A 21,518-nucleotide genomic window follows, 5' to 3' on the forward strand; every position below is an offset into this window, starting at 1 on the left:
CGGCTCAGAGGTGAGATTGCCACGCACTGAGCTCACCAGCGTACGCACTGAGCTGGTTGTTTCTGCCCAGATTCTCTCAATTCCTGTGCTACTGAGTCATACGGTGCAGGAAACACCACATGCAATCCCCAGTCCCTGCTGAGTCAGCTGACCTAGCACTGGGCATTCACATCAATGCCACATGAGGCCAATTGTCATGACTCTATCTACTATCCCAAGTGAGGACAGGATTGGGACGGGCTGTGATGCCCTTTACAGTCAAATAGCCAGCTGATATAAAGCTTACACATTAAGAACAGCCACTTAGACAAGGTACTGAGGGTCTGCCAGAGAACGCTAAACCGTTCTCCAGTACTGTCAGTGTATCTCGGGAGAACAGGGGGCAGCTTTTTTAAAATTCTCAGCCTTGCTTTCACATCCCTCCCTGACCTGGCTCCCCTCCCTATCTCTGTAATCTCTTCCAGTCCCACAAGCCTCCGGGATCTCTGCGCTCCTCCAATTCTGGCCACTTGATTTCCATCAATGGCTTCAGCTGCCTGGGGCCCTAAACTCTGGAATTCCCTCCCCAAACCTCTCCGCCTCTCTCTCCTCCTTCAGTACACTCCTTGGGGCCTACGTTTGACCAAGCTTATGGTCACTTGTCCCTAATATGCCCTTAGGTGGCTCGGTGCTAAATTTTATTTGATAAGCGCTCCTGTGAAGCGCCTTGGGATGTTTTACTATGTTAAAGGCGTTATAAGAAATGCAAAGTTGCTGTTTGTTGCTCTTTAGCTGAGAAACGTTGCAATATTCCCACCCCTGGTACCTGGCTGGCACTTTTCGTGACGTTGAGGGCTGGAGTCGATTCTCCCATGAGGGTCTTCAGCGGTTTGACATCCGGTGTGCTGCTCCTGCTGCTAAGGGAGGTGGTAGCAGACGTGGCTCCAGACACCTTTACCCGTTCTGGAGGAACATACCTGTAAGCAGAGACCGAGTTTAGCAAGGACGGCGATGCAACCTGCTCTCGAAACCGCAACATATTACCCTCGCTACACGTTATCCCATTTCGCTTGCAGCACAGAGCATTCACTCAGTAATTCCAAATTCTCATATTGCTTTTTGATATATGACAGGTCGGTACATGCAACAGAGCTCACGCAGAGTGTGCTGTTTCTGTAAACGTCACACTTCGGGTGCCACAAATACACTGCGCCCTCTGGTTCACAACATGGCCGGAAATTGAGTGCAGGATTCATCAGATTGTGATACAACTGAGTGGCTTGCTCGGCCATTTCAAAGGGGCGTTTAAGAGTTAACCACATCGCTGTGGGTCTGGAGTCACATTGTAGGCCAGACCGGGTAAGGGTTCCCTCCCTAAAGGATGTTAGTGAGCCAGACTGGCTTTTTTTTTTAAAAACAACAATCAGCAATGGTTTCATGGTCATCGTTAGATTTAACTTTTGAATTCAAATGCCATCGTCTGCTGCAGCAGGATTCAAACCCTTGCCCCCAGAGCATTACCCTGGGTCTCTGGGTTACGAGTCCAGTGACAATGCCACTACCCCACTGCCAAAATCCTGGAACTCTCGAACTGCACTGTGGGTGCACCTACGCCACGGTTCAAGAAGGCAGCTCACCAGCATCTTCTCAAGGGCAATAAGAGATGGGCAATAAATGCTGGCCCAGCCAGCGACGCCCATATCCCATGAACAAATATAAAAAAAAATTGTCAGATCTGCAGCCAAACCTCCCTCTTATGAAGGCAGCATTTAAAGAAATAAAAGATTTGCATTTATATAGCGCTTTCCACAACCATGGCCCGTTGCAAAGTGCCTTACAGCCAATGTACATCTTTTATGAGGTGTCATTACTGCTGTAGGAAACTCGGCAGCCAATTCACGCACAGCAGGATCCCACAAACAGCAATGTTGTAATGACCTGATAATCTGTCACTTGTGATGGTGATTGAGGGATAAATATTGGCCAACTCAAACCAAAACAGAAAATGCTGGAAGAGCTCAGCAGGTCTGGCAGCATCTGGGGGAGATAGAAACAGGGTCAGCATTTCGAGTTGAATATGACTCTTCTTCAGTTCTGAAGTTAATTCTTCTTCTCTCTCCCCAGACGCTGCCAGGACTGCTGAGTTTTTCCAGCACTTTCTGTTTTTATTTCAGATTTCCAGCATCCACAGTGTTTTGCTTTTATTAAACCAGGGATAACCCCCCTAACTCTTCTTCGAAACAGTGCCGTGGGACCTTTCTCGTTCTCCCCAAGGAGGCAAATGGGGCCTCAGTTTAAAATTTCATCCAAAAGACAGCACCTCCGACAATGCCGGACTCCCTCAGCACTGCACCGGAGTGTCAGCCTTGACTTCTGGGCTCAAGACCTGGACTGAGAACTGAATCCGGCATCTTGTGGTTCAAGAGGTGGGTGCTACCCACTGAGACATGACTGACCCTCTCACCAAAAGATACTAAATCAGGAAGATTCCAGGCTCAGCCAGGTTCATGGGTGGGCTAGGGGAGGCGGAAGGGGGTTGGGGTGGGGAATCATCGGGAGCTTCTGCTCCGACTCCCCAGCCTCTATCCAGTGACTCCAGCTGGCAAGTGTGGAATGACTGGTGACTGGAGGAGCACGGGATCAGGATCGGCCTTGCTTGTGATGCTCAGCGCAGTCAGGTAGTAGTCCGGGTTCACACAAAGAATGGTTAATTTGCCAAGGCAGCAGAGGGCTTCCTGGCATCCGTATCCCAGTGAAAAGCGGTACCTTTGGGAGACGGGGTGATCATTAGTGAGTGCGGCCTGGGTGGGAGGGAGGAGGTGGGAAATGGGGAGTGGATTTATAGCTGAGATGCACTTCTAGGTGTTCCCTGAGACGCTCTTTCTCATTAAACCTGGATCTAAATTACACAGAAACAAATAGAGAGAGCCAAGGCAGCTGGGCTTACTGGAATGGCGCTCTGTATCGGGGCTCTGTATCGCATCATTACTCACCATCTCTTTTTCTCATATTTATCCTGTAGGAATTCCTTGATTTTCTGTGGATCCCTGTAATCCGGGATAACTGACGATCGAGAGTCAAAGAGGCCCAGCCAAATCTGCCTACACACCTGCACGGAACCAAACACAAGGATTACATTTTCCATCCATGTACACAGATACGCGCAGGCACGTGTAACCCATATCTCAGCTCGGGTTCCAGCTCCCGATCGCTCTCGAACGATGAGATGGAAAGTGTACGTGAGCGTCAGGGTGGGGTCAGGCGCCTCAGCAATGCCCCACTCCATCCACCCACCCGCCAAAGTCGAATGCCCTGCTGCTGCTGCAGAAACGATGGGCAAAAAGGGTGCCTGGTGCACAGGAAACCCCACCCCAGATTACCAGGGCGGGGAGCAAAAGCCATGCATTGATATAGCACCCCAGGGCATCCCAATGTGCTTTACCACCAATCAAGCGCTTTTGAAGTTTCATGACTGCTGTAATGTAAAAACACAGTGGCCAATTCGTGCACAGCAAGATCCCACGAACAGCAATATAATGACCACCGGGTATTAGATGAGGGATAAATATTGGCCCCAGGCCACCAACGCAGTCAAAGTGAGAGGTTTGCAGGATTCTAGAGGATCGAATTCTGGCAGTGAGATGGAGTGGTTTCTCCAGAGAGTTTCTGAAGAGCAAGAGATCGGACTTGGAGGAAGAGAGGGAGCAGGGAATAAGCAGTAATTCCGGGTTGGGAGGGCGGTAGGCGTGGACTGGAGGAGATTTAGATAAAGTACGAGGGCTGCTGAACCGGGAAACGAGCATCTGGACGCTGTGGTAGGGGCAAGAGAGCCAATGGCCACTGGCAAGGAGCAGTACGGGAGCGGATGCCAATGAGGACTCTCACTTCACCCCTGCGACACTTTGAACTGAGAGCAGAACAAACTGCACTGATACAGCGCCCAGGGCACAGACAGTGCTATCACAGAACAGACAAAAGCGGCATTTTACTTACAGCTCCTCAGCATATAAACACTCCCCCACCTACAACCCTTCAAGAGCTGTGTGTTCCTCCAATTGTCCTCATCAAACCCAGATTTCTTTTAGCCAACTACTGGCGGCCGTGCCTTCAGCTGCCTGAGGCCCTAAGGTCTGCAATTCCCTCCCTAAACACCTCTGCCTCTCTCTCTTCTCCTCCTTCAAGAGACCCCTTAAAAGCTCCCTCTTTGACTGAGCTTTTGGTCACCTGTCCCCAGTATCTCCTCACACGGCTCAGTGCCAAGTTTTGCCTGGTAACCATTCCTGTGAAGCACCTTGGTAGGTTTTACGACGTCAAAGGCGCTAGGTAAATGCGTGAATCCAAGCGAGGGAGATGAATGAAGTCGCCGGGGCGGGTAATTCCAGGGATTCCAAAGCAGAAGGCAGGCTCAGCCTGAAAGAGCTTCTGTACAAAACTTATTTGCTTCGGGAAGAGTAATGTGGAAAGCATTGAATGTGGTACTTTGGTGCAGCCCTGAGAGCGAGGTTCCTGCGTCAACACTGCCAGGAACACCCACTGGGCATTAGCCATTCATCTTCATTGCGGAGTCAGGGTGAAGGGTCAAGGGCTGGAGTGCAGACCACCAGCAAAACTGGGGGTTAAAAAAAGGGGAAGGCTCGGTAAATCAGGAAGCGCTTTCAACGGGTGCTAACCCTGAGCTTTAAATATTTCTGGAAATGAAGGAAAAGTTTTGACTTCCTGAGATCGAAGCAGCTCGAGTGAGAAGTGGAGCAGTGAGTTTAAATTTCTACATGATTTGCTGAGTCAGGGTGACATTCAGGGGAGAACGTCAAGGGAAAAAAACTCACTCAGGCCTTTCATCGAGCTGCGGGTTTGCACTGGCCAGTATTAATTACACCCCCAGGAGTAAGTGTTCAATAATGGAGAGTTTTAGCAGGAATCAGTGCTGGTCTGCTGAGTTTTATTGAAGTCAAATCGGATTGTACGTATGGGGATGTTTGATGATTAACTCCTGAGTTTCAGGTCCTCCCGAGCTGCCAAGCATGGATGTGAAAAGCCCAGGAGTTCTGCTACTTACTGGCAGTAAATACATTCATACCAGCGGCAATGGTTCAATATTCAACCAGGCCACAGCCCAGGGCCTCCTCGACTGCTGTCACTTCCAGACTGAGCCACAGTGCTCGCCCGCTCGCTCTCTTCCAAAGGGCTGGCACAGGCACAATGGGCAGAGTGGCCACCTTCTGTGCTGCAAGATTCGACAATTTACAAGCTCTCACCAGCGGGAATGCATTGCGGGGGAGGGGGTCATCAGAAGTGGAACCCCAGCCTATCGTTTCTCATCCACACCCACCTCATGACACGGTAGCAAATGGCAAGGCCTCAGCTGTAGCTGGGAACAGACAGTGGGACCTTGTGGACTGGGTAGAACACTACCCCATGCAAGTATGGCAACAACCACAAGGCTATGTGGGAACCTGATACTGTGTGTGAACAATTTGAACTTCCAACTGACCTTGTAGAGTTCATTTACAAAAACATTCACTCCAGAACAATGTTACCCAACCTGCTGTGTAAACATGAGCACAGACACTTCTTTCTGAACAAACACGACTACCCTGCTGGAGGATCCCTGTGGACCACCTGTTTAAAGCCGTTTTACTGGGACTGTGGCTTCAAGTTGCCTCCGTTCCATTCTCCAGATTAGCCACAGTTCTCAGGGTCAGTGGCTCACTCGGAGCAGAGACGAGGTGGATCTTGCTGTGCCGGCCAGTCAACACCCGGCTCCCCGAGTCCCCAATATAAACACCCGACTCCCCCAGTCCCCAATGTAAACACCCGACTCCCCCAGTCCCCAATGTAAACACCCGGCTCCCCCAGTCCCCAATATAAACACCCGGCTCCCCCAGCCCCCAATATAAACACCCGGCTCCCCCAGTCCCCAATATAAACACCCGGCTCCCCGAGTCCCCAATACAAACACCCGACTCCCCCCACTCCCCAATATAAACACCCGACTCCACCAGTCCCCAATATAAACACCCGGCTCCCCCAGTCCCCAATATAAACACCCGGCTCCCCCAGTCCCCAATATAAACACCCGGCTCCCCGAGTCCCCAATATAAACACCCGGCTCCCCGAGTCCCCAATATAAACACCCGACTCCACCAGTCCCCAATATAAACACCCGGCTCCCCGAGTCCCCAATATAAACACCCGACTCCCCCCACTCCCCAATATAAACACCCGACTCCCCCAGCCCCCAATATAAACACCCGACTCCCCCCACTCCCCAATATAAACACCCGGCTCCCCCAGTCCCCAATATAAACACCCAGCTCCCCCAGCCCCCAGTGTAAACACCCGGCTCCCCCAGTCCCCTATATAAACACCCGACTCCTCCAGTCCCCAGTGTAAACACCCGGCTACCCCAGTCCCCAATATAAACACCCAGCTCCCCCAGTCCCCAATATAAACACCCGGCTCCCCCAGTCCCCAATATAAACACCCGACTCCCCCACTCCCCAATATAAACACCCGGCTCCCCCAGTCCCCAATATAAACACCCGACTCCCCCAGTCCCCAATATAAACACCCGACTCCCCCAGTCCCCAATATAAACACCCGGCTACCCCAGTCCCCAATATAAACACCCGACTCCCCCAGTTCCCAATATAAACACCCGACTCCCCCAGTCCCCAATATAAACACCCGACTCCCCCAGTCCCCAATATAAACACCCGGCTCCCACAGTCCCCAATATAAACACCCGGCTCCCCCAGTCCCCAATATAAACACCCGACTCCCCCAGTCCCCAATATAAACACCCGGCTACCCCAGTCCCCAATATAAACACCCAGCTTCCCCAGTCCCCAATATAAACACCCGACTCCCCCAGTCCCCAAAATAAACACCCGACTCCCGAGGTCCCCAATATAAACACCCGACTCCCCCAGTCCCCAATATAAACACCCAGCTCCTCCAGTCCCCAATATAAACACCCGACTCCCCCAGTCCCCGATATAAACACCCGACTCCCCCACTCCCCAATATAAACACCCGACTCCCCCAGTCCCCAATATAAACACCCGGCTCCCCCAGTCCCCAATATAAACACCCGACTCCCCCAGTCCCCAATATAAACACCCGGCTACCCCAGTCCCCAATATAAACACCCGGCTCCCCGAGTCCCCAATACAAACACCCGACTCCCCCAGCCCCCAATATAAACACCCGGCTTCCCCAGTCCCCAATATAAACACCCGACTCCCCCAGTCCCCAAAATAAACACCCGACTCCCGAGGTCCCCAATATAAACACCCGACTCCCCCAGTCCCCAATATAAACACCCAGCTCCTCCAGTCCCCAATATAAACACCTGACTCCCCCAGTCCCCGATATAAACACCCGACTCCCCCACTCCCCAATATAAACACCCGACTCCCCCAGTCCCCAATATAAACACCCAACTCGCCCAGTCCCCAATATAAACACCCGACTCCCCCAGTCCCCTATATAAACACCCGGCTCCCCCAGTCCCCAATATAAACACCCGACTCCCCCAGTCCCCAATATAAACACCCGACTCCCCCAGTCCCCAATATAAACACCCGGCTCCCCCAGTCCCCAATATAAACACCCGGCTCCCCCAGTCCCCAATATAAACACCCGGCTCCCCCAGTCCCCAATATAAACACCCGGCTCCCCCAGTCCCCAATATAAACACCCGACTCCCCCACTCCCCAATATAAACACCCGACTCCCCCAGTCCCCAATATAAACACCCAACTCGCCCAGTCCCCAATATAAACACCCGACTCCCCCAGTCCCCAATATAAACACCCGACTCGCCCAGTCCCCAATATAAACACCCGGCTCCCCCAGTCCCCAATATAAACACCCAACTCCCCCACTCCCCAATTTAAACACCCAACTCCCCCAGTCCCCAATATAAACACCCGGCTCCCCCAGCCCCCAATATAAACACCCGACTCCCCCAGTCCCCAATATAAACACCCGGCTACCCCAGTCCCCAATATAAACACCCGGCTCCCCCAGTCCCCAATATAAACGCCCGACTCCCCCACTCCCCAATATAAACACCCGGCTCCCCCAGTCCCCAATATAAACACCCGGCTCCCCCACTCCCCAATATAAACACCCGACTCCCCCAGTCCCCAATATAAACACCCGACTCCCCCAGTCCCCAATATAAACACCCGGCTCCTCCAGTCCCCAATATAAACACCCGGCTCCCCCAGTCCCCAATATAAACACCCGACTCCCCCAGTCCCCAATATAAACACCCGGCTCCCCCAGTCCCCAATATAAACTCCCGGCTCCCCCAGTCCCCAATATAAACACCCGGCTCCTCCAGTCCCCAATATAAACACCCGGCTCCCCCAGTCCCCAATATAAACACCCGACTCCCCCAGTCCCCAAAATAAACAGCCGACTCCCCCACTCCCCAATATAAACACCCAGCTCCCCCAGTCCCCAATATAAACACCCGGCTCCTCCAGTCCCCAATATAAACACCCAGCTTCCCCAGTCCCCAATATAAACACCCGGCTCCCCCAGTCCCCAATATAAACTCCCGGCTCCCCCAGTCCCCGATATAAACACCCGGCTCCCCCAGTCCCCGATATAAACACGCGACTCCCCCAGTCCCTGATATAAACACCCGACTCCCCCACTCCCCAATATAAACACCCGGCTCCCCCAGTCCCCAATATAAACTCCCGGCTCCCCCAGTCCCCAATATAAACACCCGACTCCCCCAGTCCCCAATATAAACACCCGGCTCCCCCAGTCCCCAATATAAACACCCGACTCCCCCAGTCCCCAATATAAACACCCGGCTCCCCCAGTCCCCAATACAAACACCCGGCTCCCCCAGTCCCCAATATAAACACCCGACTCCCCCAGTCCCCAATATAAACACCCGGCTCCCCCAGTCCCCAATATAAACACCCGACTCCCCCAGTCCCCAATATAAACACCCGGCTCCCCCAGTCCCCAATATAAACACCCGGCTACCCCAGTCCCCAATATAAACACCCGGCTCCCCCAGTCCCCAATATAAACACCCGACTCCCCCAGTCCCCAATATAAACACCCGGCTCCCCCAGTCCCCAATATAAACACCCGACTCCCCCACTCCCCAATATAAACACCCGGCTCCCCCAGTCCCCAATATAAACACCCGACTCCCCCAGTCCCCAATATAAACTCCCGGCTCCCCCAGTCCCCAATATAAACACCCGACTCCCCCAGTCCCCAATATAAACACCCGACTCCCCCAGTCCCCAATATAAACACCCGGCTCCCCCAGTCCCCAATATAAACACCCAGCTTCCCCAGTCCCCAATATAAACACCCGGCTCCCCCAGTCCCCAATATAAACACCCGACTCCCCCAGTCCCCGATATAAACACCCGGCTCCCCCAGTCCCCAATATAAACACCCAGCTTCCCCAGTCCCCAATATAAACACCCGACTCCCCCAGTCCCCAATATAAACACCCAGCTTCCCCAGTCCCCAATATAAACACCCGGCTCCCCCAGTCCCCAATATAAACACCCGGCTCCCCCAGTCCCCAATATAAACACCCGGCTCCCCCAGTCCCCAATATAAACACCCAGCTTCCCCAGTCCCCGATATAAACACCCGGCTTCCCCAGTCCCCGATATAAACACCCGGCTCCCCCAGCCCCCGATATAAACACCCGGCTCCCCCAGTCCCCGATATAAACACCCGGCTCCCCCAGTCCCCAATATAAACTCCCGGCTCCCCCAGTCCCCAATATAAACACCCGGCTCCCCCAGTCCCCGATATAAACACCCGGCTCCCCCAGTCCCCAATATAAACACCCGGCTCCCCCAGTCCCCAATACAAACACCCGGCTCCCCCAGTCCCCGATATAAACACCCGGCTCCCCCAGTCCCCAATATAAACACCCAGCTTCCCCAGTCCCCAATATAAACACCCGGCTCCCCCAGTCCCCAATATAAACACCCAGCTTCCCCAGTCCCCGATATAAACACCCGGCTCCCCCAGTCCCCAATATAAACACCCGGCTCCCCCAGTCCCCAATATAAACACCCGGCTCCCCCAGTCCCCAATATAAACACCCGGCTCCCCCAGCCCCCAATATAAACACCCGGCTCCCCCAGTCCCCGATATAAACACTCTCTGGGGAAGAGAGTTGCACAGACTCCCGGCCCTGAGAGAGAAAAAAACTCTCATCTCCGGCCTCCCCTAAGATAAGAGTTTAATCCTGCACTATCATTCCTTCACCCATTCACAGGCCTCCCTTGTGACTCCTCTCGCCCTGCCCTCCCCTTAACCCTGGAGCTGCACTTGCTTCAAAGCAGTTCTGACCAAGGCCTTTGGCCTGCAGTGATGAGTTTGTGTCTCTGCTGCATGACCTGATTGAATGTTCTCCAGCAATTCCTTGGTTTCGTTCTGAATCTCAGCAATACCTCACTTTTGTTTTAAACATTGAAGAAGGCAATTTGAAAGTTGCTGGGAATTCGGGTGTGTGCGTGTGTGGAAGGTGTAAACCTGGTGACAGTGCGTCTATGTAAATCCTCTGAATGAACAATCAGCCTGTGCTCCTTGCTTCCAGTGGTTTATTGGGTGATATTTTGAACCCATTTACAATTCCACCTTCAATAATCTTCACCGCTATCCTAACTCAAATCTCATAGCGTCTATGAAGTAATTTTCATCACAACTTCCTCATTTCTGAGCTGCAAACACCTGATAACTTTTTCCCGACTGCAGGTGTCACTGTTTGTACCTCCCACAGGAAGCTGCTAAAGTCCCCTTGCTTACCCCAGGGAGAAGCTTTCAACTGTTTCCCACACACTGGACCCTCCTTCCTGCATCCTGGCTGAGGTCGAATCACTGGAACCACACAACTTGCTCCCTCCTTCAGTCTCCAACGCTCTACAATCTTGCAGTGGTCCTGTCCAACATAGCAGCTGGCCACTGGGAATCCCGCCATGGAACTGAGCGCGTTATGGAGACTGACCGCCCCCCCCCGACCTTGCACCGCTGAGGGTGGATGCCTGCTTTCGCATGAGCTGTTAAAACAAGACACCACCACACCCCCTCACCACCCCCATTCCCCAAGCCCCCATTCAGGCGTGTACAGATGAGCCCATTGTGCACTGGAAGGTCTCTCACTGTCCTGGCCAACGCCCTATCCTCAGTCACCATCACCAAGGTCAGAACACTGGCCCGCATTCCCTGTCTGTGGGATCTTGCTGTGCACAAATTGGGCTGTCCTATTTGCAAACACACCAGAAATGGAAGTTTGTCCTTTCTTAATGCTGTCCCCTGCAGCTATTGTGTCCCCCTCCTATGTCCCTTCCCAAACCTGCGTTACAAGCCTAGGACGCTCATTGAAGCTCCCAGCAGTCATTAGTTAACTCTAAGCCGAGACAGTGTCTGTCAGAGGCCCACTAGGCCGGGCGGGCCCACTCCAGAGGCCTGCGCCCCATAATCGAGGGCAACACGCTCAGTGCAGTCCTGAGCGAGTCTTCCAGATGAGATGTTAAATCAAGGTTTTGAAAGATCCCACAGCCACTGTTTTAAAGAAGGTTTCCCGATCAATATTTATCCCTCAACCAACATCACACAAAAAAAAGCTACCAGGACTTCTGCAAAATTTTTGAAGAAATTATCCACGGAATGTAGATGGCAAGGCCAGCATTTATTGCCCAGCTCTGTCCAACTGAGTGGCTGGCTTGACCATTTCAGAGGACAGTGAAGAGTCAACCACACTGCTGTGGGTCTGGAGTCACATGTAGGCCAGACCGGGTAAGGGCGGCAGGTTTCCTTCCCTAAAGGGAGACAGAGGGCAAGAGAGAGAGAGGAGAGAGGGGTGAGGGGGAGAGGGTTGGAGGGAGAGGGAAGGGGAGAGAAAGGGAAAGAAAGAAAGAGTGGCGGAGGGGGGGAGAGAAAGGGGGAAAAAATGGGCAAGAGAGAAAAAGAGCAGGGGGGAGAGAGAGAGAGCAGGAGAGAGGGAAGGTTGCAAGAGAGAGAGGAAGAGGGCACCATCAAAAGGTTGGGAGGAAGTAAAAGAAAAAGATTTTGAGAGAGAGAGAGAGAGAGAGAGAAAGGAGAGAGTACAAAGTGCAAGTGTGTACTCTGGCTGTGGCCAGGATTTCCTCCAGTTCTCCAGTTGTCAACAGAAATTTCCTCTTTGCTTTTCGCAACTGGGGACACACCCACTTGCTGCATTCGCACTGAAGACAGGGTTTGAGAATCACAGACCTCAAGGCTCCAGTCTGCAATGAGTCAGCTAATTTCAGCTTCTTGACAGTAACAGTGCCCCTGCTGCTTTAATCACCGCGTGTCAGCCATGACTCAGGCGCTAGCCTCCGAGTCAGGGGGTCATGGGTTCAAGGCCCACGCCAGGGAGCTGAAAATGCAGCCTGGCCTCGGCAGGGCAGTTCTGCCTGAGCGCTGTGGTGTTAGAGGTGCCCTCTTCTAGACGAGGGCCTTAAACTGAAGTTCCATCTGCCCCCTCGGGTGGAAGTGAAAGATCCCGATGGCACTAAGTTCTCAGGGTCCGGGTCAACACTTACTCCACAACCAACGTTGCTAAAACATGACCCAGACCTCCCTGTCGCTTGCCATTTCGACACTCCACCCTGCTCTCATGTCCACATGTCTGTCCTTGGCTTGCTGCAATGTTCCGGTGAAGCTCAACGCAAACTGGAGGAACAGCACCTCATCTTCCGACTAGGCACTTTACAGCCTCCCGGACTTAACATCGAGTTCAACAGCTTCAGACCATGAACTCTCTCCTCCATCTTCACCCCCCTTTTAATCCCTTTTTTTGACTTAATTTTTATTTTTATCCACTTATTTTTATTTTCATTCATTTATTCATTGTTTTATCCCCTTTTTTATCCCTTCTGATCCCATTTTCGATCTCTTTTTTTTTCCCACCACTGCCCCTCCACCCCAACCCCACAAGGGCCATCAGTTACTTGTTCATGTTGCTCTTTCCAGAGTGCTTTCCCTTGTCCTGCCTGCTATTATCACATTCTGCTTTCTGACCTTAATGCTACAATCAGCACCTCCTTACCACTGCCATTAACACTCCCCTTGTCCTTTTGCTCATGACATCTTTGTCAGTCTCTCCTTTGTCCCCACCTATCGCTGTCCTTCCATCCAGCTCCACCTGCCCCACCCCGCCTTAAACAGTATAAATTTCATCACATTTCTACTTCTCTGTAGCTCTGAAGAAGGGTCATACGGACTCGAAACATCAACGCTGTTTCTCTCTCCACAGATGCTGCCAGATCAGCTGAGCTTTTCCAGCATTTTCTATTTTTATTTCAGATTTCCAGCATCCGCAGTATTTTGCTTTTATCACTAAAACCGATTACCTGGGTTACGATGCACACTGTAGCCAACCAGCCTGCCAACACTCTCTCTCTGGACCTACATGAGCTGATTGCACAAGGTACTGGAACCTATGTGGGCGTCGCTGGCTAGGCCACCATTTTTATTGCCCATCCCTAATTGCCCTTGAGAAGGTGGTGGTGAGCTGCTATCTTGAGCCGCTGCAGACCATGTGGTGTAGGTACACCCACAGTGCTGTTAGGGAGGGAGTTCCAGGATTTTGACCCAGCGATAGTGAAGGAACGGTGATAAAATTCCAAGTCAGGATGGTGAGTGACTTGGAGGGGAACTTCCAGGTGGTGGTGTCGCCATGTGTCTGCTGCCCTTGTCCTTCTAGATGGTAGTGGTCGTGGGTTTGGAAGGTGCTGTCGAAGGAGCCTTGGTGAATTGCTGCAGTGCATCTTGTAGATGGTGTACACACACTGCTGCTACTGTGCGTCGGTGGTGGAGAGAGTGAATGTTTAAAGTGGTGGATGGGGGTGGATGCTGCTTTGTCCTGGAGCTTCTTGAGTGTTGTGGGAGCTGCACTCATCCAGGCAAGTGGGGAGTATTCCATCACATTCCTGACTTGTGCCTTGTAGATGGCGGACAGGCTTCGGGGAGTCAGGAGGTGAGTTACTCGTTGCAGGATTCCCAGCCTCTGGGCAGGGAAGGAAATGAGAACCAAAAAGAAGTCGAGCAATTCATATTTGTAAAGACACTGCTGACACACCTGTTAGTTCCTAAGGCTGGGTGTCTCCAGAGGTGTCATCAGGAGTTAGCGAATGCCTGAAACAGGACAGCTCATGCTGCACATTAACTCCTTGACAGGCCCTCAAGTCAAATATCACTCTTTAAAATAACCAGCAACTCAAGTCACTGAAACATGAGAGCTATTCAGCCCATCAAATCCATGCTGGCTCTCTGTTCACCAATCCAGTCAGTCCCATTCCCCCGCTCTATCCCCGTATCCCGGCAAGTTTACTTCCCTTAAGCACCCATCCAATTTCCTTTTGAAATCCTTCCTCGTCTCCAGTTTACGGACCTGAATTGTTTGATTTTCTTTTCTGGTTCTCAATTCTGCTTCCCCGATGCTTTTGTACACTTTTACAGGTGTCACTGCCTTGTCCAATCAGCTCATGCAGGTCCAGGGAATACTGGCAGGCTGGTCAGCCGCTGTATGCATCGTAATCCAGATAATCGGTTTGCGATGTTGTTTGTGGAGCAAGTGTGGACCCGGACTCTGAGAACTCACCAGCTCTTCTTCAGTTTAGAGAGAGAAGGCGAGCGAGGGAGGGCAGGCGGGCGAGCGAGCGAGGGAGGGCGAGCGAGGGAGGGCGAGCGAGGGAGGGCGAGCGAGGGAGGGCGAGCGAGGGAGGGCGAGCGAGGGAGGGCGAGCGAGGGAGGGCGAGCGAGGGAGGGCGAGCGAGGGAGGGCGAGCGAGGGAGGGCGAGCAAGGGAGGGCGAGCGAGACAGACAGAGCGAGACAGACAGAGCGAGAGAGAAAAACAGAGATTGAGGGAGGGTACTTCAGATTTTATGATGCAGATAGCTGAAGGCCTTACTGTAAATGGTGGACTGATTAAAATTAAGGAGGTACAAGAGGGCAGAAATGGAATGACGGTTGGGGGCTGGAGCAAATTAGGGTTAGGGAGGGGCAAAGGTGAGAATTTTAAATTTGAGGCCACTGCAGTATGCGTGTCTGAGTGAGGGAGTGATGAAGAGAGATACAGTTCCTCCCTCTCATTCCAGGCTGCATCTTGAAGATTTAAAAGAAAGGGTGGGTGATGGGGCAGGGATGCAGGGAGAGAACTGGCTGTTGTATGCAGCTTTCACCTCTGGGATCCTGATTCAAGTCCACCCGTGAACAGATAGATGAGAATCTCCTCTGTTCGTGGGCCCGCATGTCAGCACTCTTCAGAGCTAAAGACAGACTCTTTTCAGAGTCTAAAACACTTTGCTCGCTGAGAATTCCCTACTTCTAACCCGGACTGTACCTGTCCTGGGAGTGTTTGATGGGGACAGTGTAGAGGGAGCTTTACTCTGTATCTAACCCTGTGCTGTATCTGTCCTGGGAGTGTTTGATGGGGACAGTGTAGAGCGAGCTTTACTCTGTATCTAACACCGTGCTGTACCTGTCCTGGGAGTGTTTGATGGGGACAGTGTAGAGGGAGCTTTACTCTGTATCTAACCCCGTGCTGTCCCTGTCCTGGGAGTGTTTGATGGGGACAGTGTAGAGGGAGCTTTACTCTGTATCTAACACCGTGCTGTACCTGTCCTGGGAGTGTTTGATGGGGCGGTGCAGAGGGAGCTTTACTCTGTATTTAACCCGATGCTGTACCTGCCCTGGGAGTGTTTGATGGGGACAGTGTAGAGGGAGCTTTACTCTGTATCTAATCCCATGCTGTACCTGTCCTGGGAGTGTTTGATGGGGACAGTGTAGAGGGAGCTTTACTCTGTATCTAACCCCGTGGTGTACCTTTCCTGGGAGTGTTTGATGGGGAGAGTGTAGAGGGAGCTTTACTCTGTATCTAACCACGTGCTGTACCTGTCCTGGGAGTGTTTGATGCTGGAACTGGGTGCCTGAAATGCAAAGTGTTCCTTTCCTCCAAGCACTATATAACCTAGTCTTGTTAAGCATATTTTATTTAATTAAAGAGCTTGAAATTCAATTGTTTACCATTGTAAAGCATACCAAGGGGCTTCACAGGCAGCGTTTCCATATAAAACTTAATGACAAGCCACAAAAGGAGCTATTAGGACAGGTGACCTAAAGCTTGGTTAAAGAAGTCAGTTTTAAGGAGCGCCTTAAAGGAGAGAGAGGCGGAGAGGTTTAGGGAGGTATCTATCTGCTGCCCTTGTCCTTCTAGATGGTAGAGGTCTTGGGTTTGGAAGGTGCTGTCGAAGGACCCTTGGTGAATTCCTGCAATGCATCTTGTAGATGGTACACACACTGCTGCTACTGTGTGTCAGTGGTGGAGGGAGTGAATGTTTGTGGATGGGGTGCCAATCAAGCGGGGCTGCTTTGTCCTGGATGATGTCAAGCTTCATCACACTCCTGACTTGTGCCTTGCAGATGGTGGACAGGCTTTGGGGAGTCAGGAGGTGAGTTACTCATCGCAGGATTCCTAGCCCCTGACCTGCACTTGTAAGCCACAGTATTTATATGGCTAGTTCAGTTCAGTTTCTGGTCAATGGTAATCCAAGGGTGTTGATAGTGGGGGATTCAGTGATGGTAATGCCATTGAACATCAGGGGAAATGGCTGGATTCTCTCTCGTTGGAGATGGTCATTGCCTGACACTTGTGTGGCGCAAATGTTACTTGCCACTTGTCAGCACAAGACTGGATATTGTCCAGGTCTTGCTGCATTTGGACATGGGCTGCTTCGGTATCTGAGGAGTCACGAATGGTGCTGAACATTGTGCAATCATCAGCGAACATCCCCACTTCTGACCTTATGATGGAAGGAAGGTCATTGATGAAGCAGCTGAAGATAGTTGGGCCGAGGACACTACCCTGAGGAACTCCTGCAGTGATGTCCCGGGACTGAGATGACTGACCTCCAACAACCACAACCATCTTCCTTTGTGCTAGGTATGACTCCAAACAGCAGAGAGTTTTCCCCCAATTCCCATTGACTTCGGTTTTGCTAGGGCTCCTTGATGCCACACTCGGTCAAATGCTGCCTTGATATCAAGGGCAGTCACTCTCACCTCACCTCGGGAGTTCAGCTCTTTTGTCCATGTTTGAACCAAGGCTGTAATGAGGTCAGGAGCTGAATGGCTCTGGCAGAACCCAAACTGTGCATCAGTGAGCAGGTTATTGCTAAGCAAGTGCTGCTTGATAGCACTGTCCATTACTTTACTGATGATCGAGTGTAGACTGATGGGGCGGTAATTGGCCAGGTTGGATTTGTCCTGCTTTTTGCGTACAGGACATACCTGGGTAATTTTCCACATAGCCGGGTAGATGCCAGTGTTGTAGCTGTACTGGAACAGCTTGGCTAGGGGCCCGCTCACTGACTGTCAGTCACCTCCTCCAGCCAAGTCACTACAAAAGTAATTCTCTGGCTGTGAAGCACTTTGGGATGTTCTGAGGGTGTGATCAGGTGCTAAATAAATGAAGTCTTTCTGCTCTTACTTACGGGTTTGCTGTCCTCATTGAAGTTTATTGTTTAAGTCTATCTGGACGCACCTAACTCAGCCTTAGCTCCCCTCTGAGTCAGAAAGTCGAGGGTTCAAGTGCAAAGGCTCAAGGACAAAATTCCAGGCTGTCACTCCCAATGCAGTCCTGAGAGAGTGCTACGCTCTTTGAAGTGCTCTCTTTCGGATAAGATCTTGAACCGAGGGACCAGTCTGTCCACTCAGGAGGATGTTAAAGATCTCATGGACACTATTCAAAGGAGAGCTAACATTTATCCCTGAATCAACATCCCTCAGAAAGATTATCAGTCAATATCCACATTCCTGTGGCCAATACTCAATTTCTTACTCAGACTGGGAGTGTTTGATGCTGAAATGGAGTGCTTGAAATGCGAAGTTTTCCATTACTCACGCCCTATCTCTCACCTTGATCAGCTGAGGTTATTAAAGTTAATTAAAGAGCTTCAACAATGTGCATTTATATAGCGCTTGTAACATAGTAAAACACCCAAGGTTTTTCACAAGGCAGCCCAGAGCCACACGAGGAAATATTAGGACAGGTGACCAAGCGCTTGGTCCAAAAGCGAAGGTTTAAGGAGTGACATGAAAAGGGGAGAGAGGCGGAGAGGGTTAGGGAGGGAATTGCAGAGCCCCAGGCAGCTGAAGGCACGGCCGCCAACGGTGGAGCGATGGGGAAATCGGGGACATGGCAAGAGGCTGAAATTAGAGGGTAGCAGACATCTGAGAAGCTTGCAGCGCTGGAGCAGGTTAGAGGCAGGGAGGAGTGAACCATGAGGGATTTGGAAAGAAGGAGGGGAATTTTAACTCTGAGGAGGCGCCTGTGTGGATCAGCAAGCGCAGGTGATGCTGGGTGAATGGAACTTGGTGCGAGGTAGGAGACAAATGAGTACCCTCAGGGGAGGGGGGAAGGTTACTCTCCTCCCCCTACATGTTCAAACACCAGAAGTCAGCACAGGCGAGGCAGTGATGGTGGCTGCGGCCGACAAGAAACTCAGGCTCGGCCAGCAGCTCTGCCTAGCCTGAAGTTTCCAACGACGGCTTGGTGCTGAGCCTGAACCAAGATGGGGGAAGAGCAGGACAGCACCAAGCAGCAGGGGGGGGGGGTGCATGACTCAACAACCGAGGTCAGCTGCCCTGGTGGCAGAGTTGGGCCTGGTTGGGGGGGGAGGGGGGCAGGCTCAGATGTGAGGGGTGCAAGGGGCCAGAGTTGGGGCTGCTGGTGGGCAGGGAGAGAAGCAGCAGCAGGAGGGGCAGACACAGGCGGAGGAGACGAGGAAACGGTGGGGCGTCTGCCTGAATGATCTCTACCGCCTGGATCTCCGGTCCTTTCGAGACACCGACACCTGGATCGGCAGAGACGCTCTTAAGAGGGCTATTACTGATCTTGAACCTCTGTGCGGCATGGCGCAGGAGTACAGCTACACTCCAGGAAAGAGGCGTTTGGAAGGGTTCAAAAGGAGGAAGGGTTCAAGCAAAAAGGTAATCCCAAAGAAGTAATGGCTGCCCGGTGAAACGGAGGTGATGCTGTTGACTGCAATGCTACTGATGAATTTTAGCCTGAAAGTTAACATTTTTTTTTTGCATTTTATTTAAAATTGATTGTGAAACCTGCCCTTTGGCTGAGAGAGAAGCTGACTTTAATAAACCATTAAAGGGAGGGGAGAGGTGCATTTATAAGACATTTCTCATGTCCGCGCTGCGATCCCAAAGTACCTCATTGCCAATGAAGTGATTCTGAAGCACAGTCACTGCTGTACTGTACATGAACGATGGAGAACACATGCAGCTACTGACGTGGCTGCTTTCTGCAGAGCTGAATGTGCCGCCTGTCGGGTATTGGGACTCTGCTGGAAAGTAGTGAATGATGCAGCAGGAGACGCCATGAGGTGGGAGAGGTCGGAAAATCAGGCAGCGCCGAGCAAATCAGGTGCTGGTGGGGGGAGAGATTCGGAAAGTCGGGCAGTCAAAAGGTATTAAAGTGCAGCTTGTCCTGCCATCTGCATAGAGAGCTACACGGAGCAGCCAATCAGCCGGGCTGGTAGACAGCGGGCATCAGCGGAAAGTAAGGTGAAGGCGGGCAACAGCAGACAGGGGACAGTCAGGTGTAGCTTTCCTGAAACAGGGCAGCCACAACACCTGGATTTGAAGTGGTCGCTCTTTGAATCGGGGAGTGTCATTGTTAATTGTGAAAGCTGTTTTCGGGCTCCTGCAGAACATTACAGTTGGGGAGTACCTCCCCGCCCCCTTCCAACCCCCCCACCCCACCAGCTGCTTGGGCGGGAATGAGGAACACCCGGCCGGAGATTTCTGTCCACTGGCCCCGGGGCTGTAAAGGCAGATCGCACGGTCAGTTTCGGTTTTGGCACGTCACCCCGCTCCATGGTCGAATAGCTGGGAGACTGGCCTGAAACAGGGTACTGAAAGGCAGACACCATCATGGAACTGAGACGGGCAGTCAAGAGGGGGAAGGAATGAGCAAAATAAATGGGTTGTTCTCAGTGATTGGCCAAATCGGCAGGGGTACGAATATCTGAGAGCGCCTGGGGGCTGCATTCTCTGCTTCTACCCACTGTTAAAATGACAATTTTCTTCCAAAACTCTGTTCTCCGTGTCATACCTTGCATCAAGTCCCGTTCGCCATCTCCCCATGTGCTCACTGACCTGCACTGGCTCCCAGTCCAGCAACATCTCAATTCTAAAATTCTCAGCTTTGTTTCCAAATCTTTCCACTACTTGCGCCTCCCCATGTAATCTCTGTAACCTCCTCCCGCGCCTCATCCCACCAAAGTCTCTGCACTCCTCCATTTCCACCCTCTTACGTATCCCCCCACTATTTCCATTGTCCTGTCACTGGTGGCTGGGCCTTCAGCTGCCTGGGGGGCCCTAAGCTCTGGAATTCTCTCCCTAAACCTCTCCACCTCTCTCTCTTCTCCTTTAAGATGCTCCTTAAAACGGGCCTCTTTGACTGAGTTTCTAGACGCCTGTCCCTAATATCTACCTGTGTGGCTCAGTGTCAAATTTGTAAAATGGGACCAGCACAGGGAAAGGCCATTCAGTCCATCATGTCCATGCTGGCCCTCTGCAAGAGCAACTCAGGTAAGCACTATTCCCTTGCCTTTTCCCCTTAGCCCTGCAAATTTTATCCAATTCGCTTTAGAAACACACGAATGACTCTGCATCCACCACACTCTCAGGCAGTGCATTCCAGACCCTAACCACTGGGTTGCCTCTGTCTCCACCACCCTCTCAGACAGTGCATTCCAGACCCTAACCACTCGATTGACCCTGTCTCCACCACACTCTCAGACAGTGCATTCCAGATCCTAAGCACTCGATTGACCCTGTCTCCACCACACTCTCAGACAGTGCATTCCAGATCCTAAGCACTCGATTGACCCTGTCTCCACCACACTCTCAGACAGAGCATTCCAGATCCTAAGCACTCGATTGACCCTGTCTCCACCACACTCTCAGGCAGTGCATTCCAGACCCTAACCACTCGATTGACCCTGTCTCCACCACACTCTCAGGCAGTGCATTCCAGACCCTAACCACTCGATTGACCCTGTCTCCACCACACTCTCAGACAGTGCATTCCAGATCCTAACCACTCGATTGACCCTGTCTCCACCACACTCTCAGACAGTGCATTCCAGACCCTAACCACTCGATTGACCCTGTCTCCACCACACTCTCAGACAGTGCATTCCAGGCCCTAACCACTCGATTGACCCTGTCTCCACCACACTCTCAGACAGTGCATTCCAGATCCTAACCACTCGATTGACCCTGTCTCCACCACACTCTCAGACAGTGCATTCCAGATCCTAACCACTCGATTGACCCTGTCTCCACCACACTCTCAGACAGTGCATTCCAGATCCCAACCACTCGATTGACCCTGTCTCCCCCACACTCTCAAACAGTGCATTCCAGATCCTAACCACTCGATTGACCCTGTCTCCCCCACACTCTCAGACAGTGCATTCCAGAT

At 51.9% G+C, this 21,518-nt stretch overlaps 1 protein-coding gene across 4 annotated transcripts in view; it reads right to left on the reverse strand.

Moving 5' to 3' along the window:
- The window catches only part of LOC144671768 (arf-GAP domain and FG repeat-containing protein 1-like), a 99,804-nt gene that overhangs the window by 44,178 nt on the left and 34,108 nt on the right, over positions 1 to 21,518 (reverse strand). For all 4 annotated transcript variants that reach the window (XM_078533796.1, XM_078533795.1, XM_078533792.1 and 1 more), the window contains exons 3-4: positions 2,973 to 3,088; positions 806 to 956 (exon numbers count right to left, since the gene is read on the reverse strand). In XM_078533796.1, coding sequence (XP_078389922.1) covers positions 806 to 956; positions 2,973 to 3,088 — 267 coding nt within the window. The remainder of the gene's footprint in view (positions 1 to 805; positions 957 to 2,972; positions 3,089 to 21,518) is intronic.

Source organism: Cetorhinus maximus, chromosome 34 (assembly GCF_964194155.1).
Source record: "Cetorhinus maximus chromosome 34, sCetMax3.hap1.1, whole genome shotgun sequence".
In the NCBI taxonomy this organism is placed as follows: domain Eukaryota; kingdom Metazoa; phylum Chordata; class Chondrichthyes; order Lamniformes; family Cetorhinidae; genus Cetorhinus; species Cetorhinus maximus.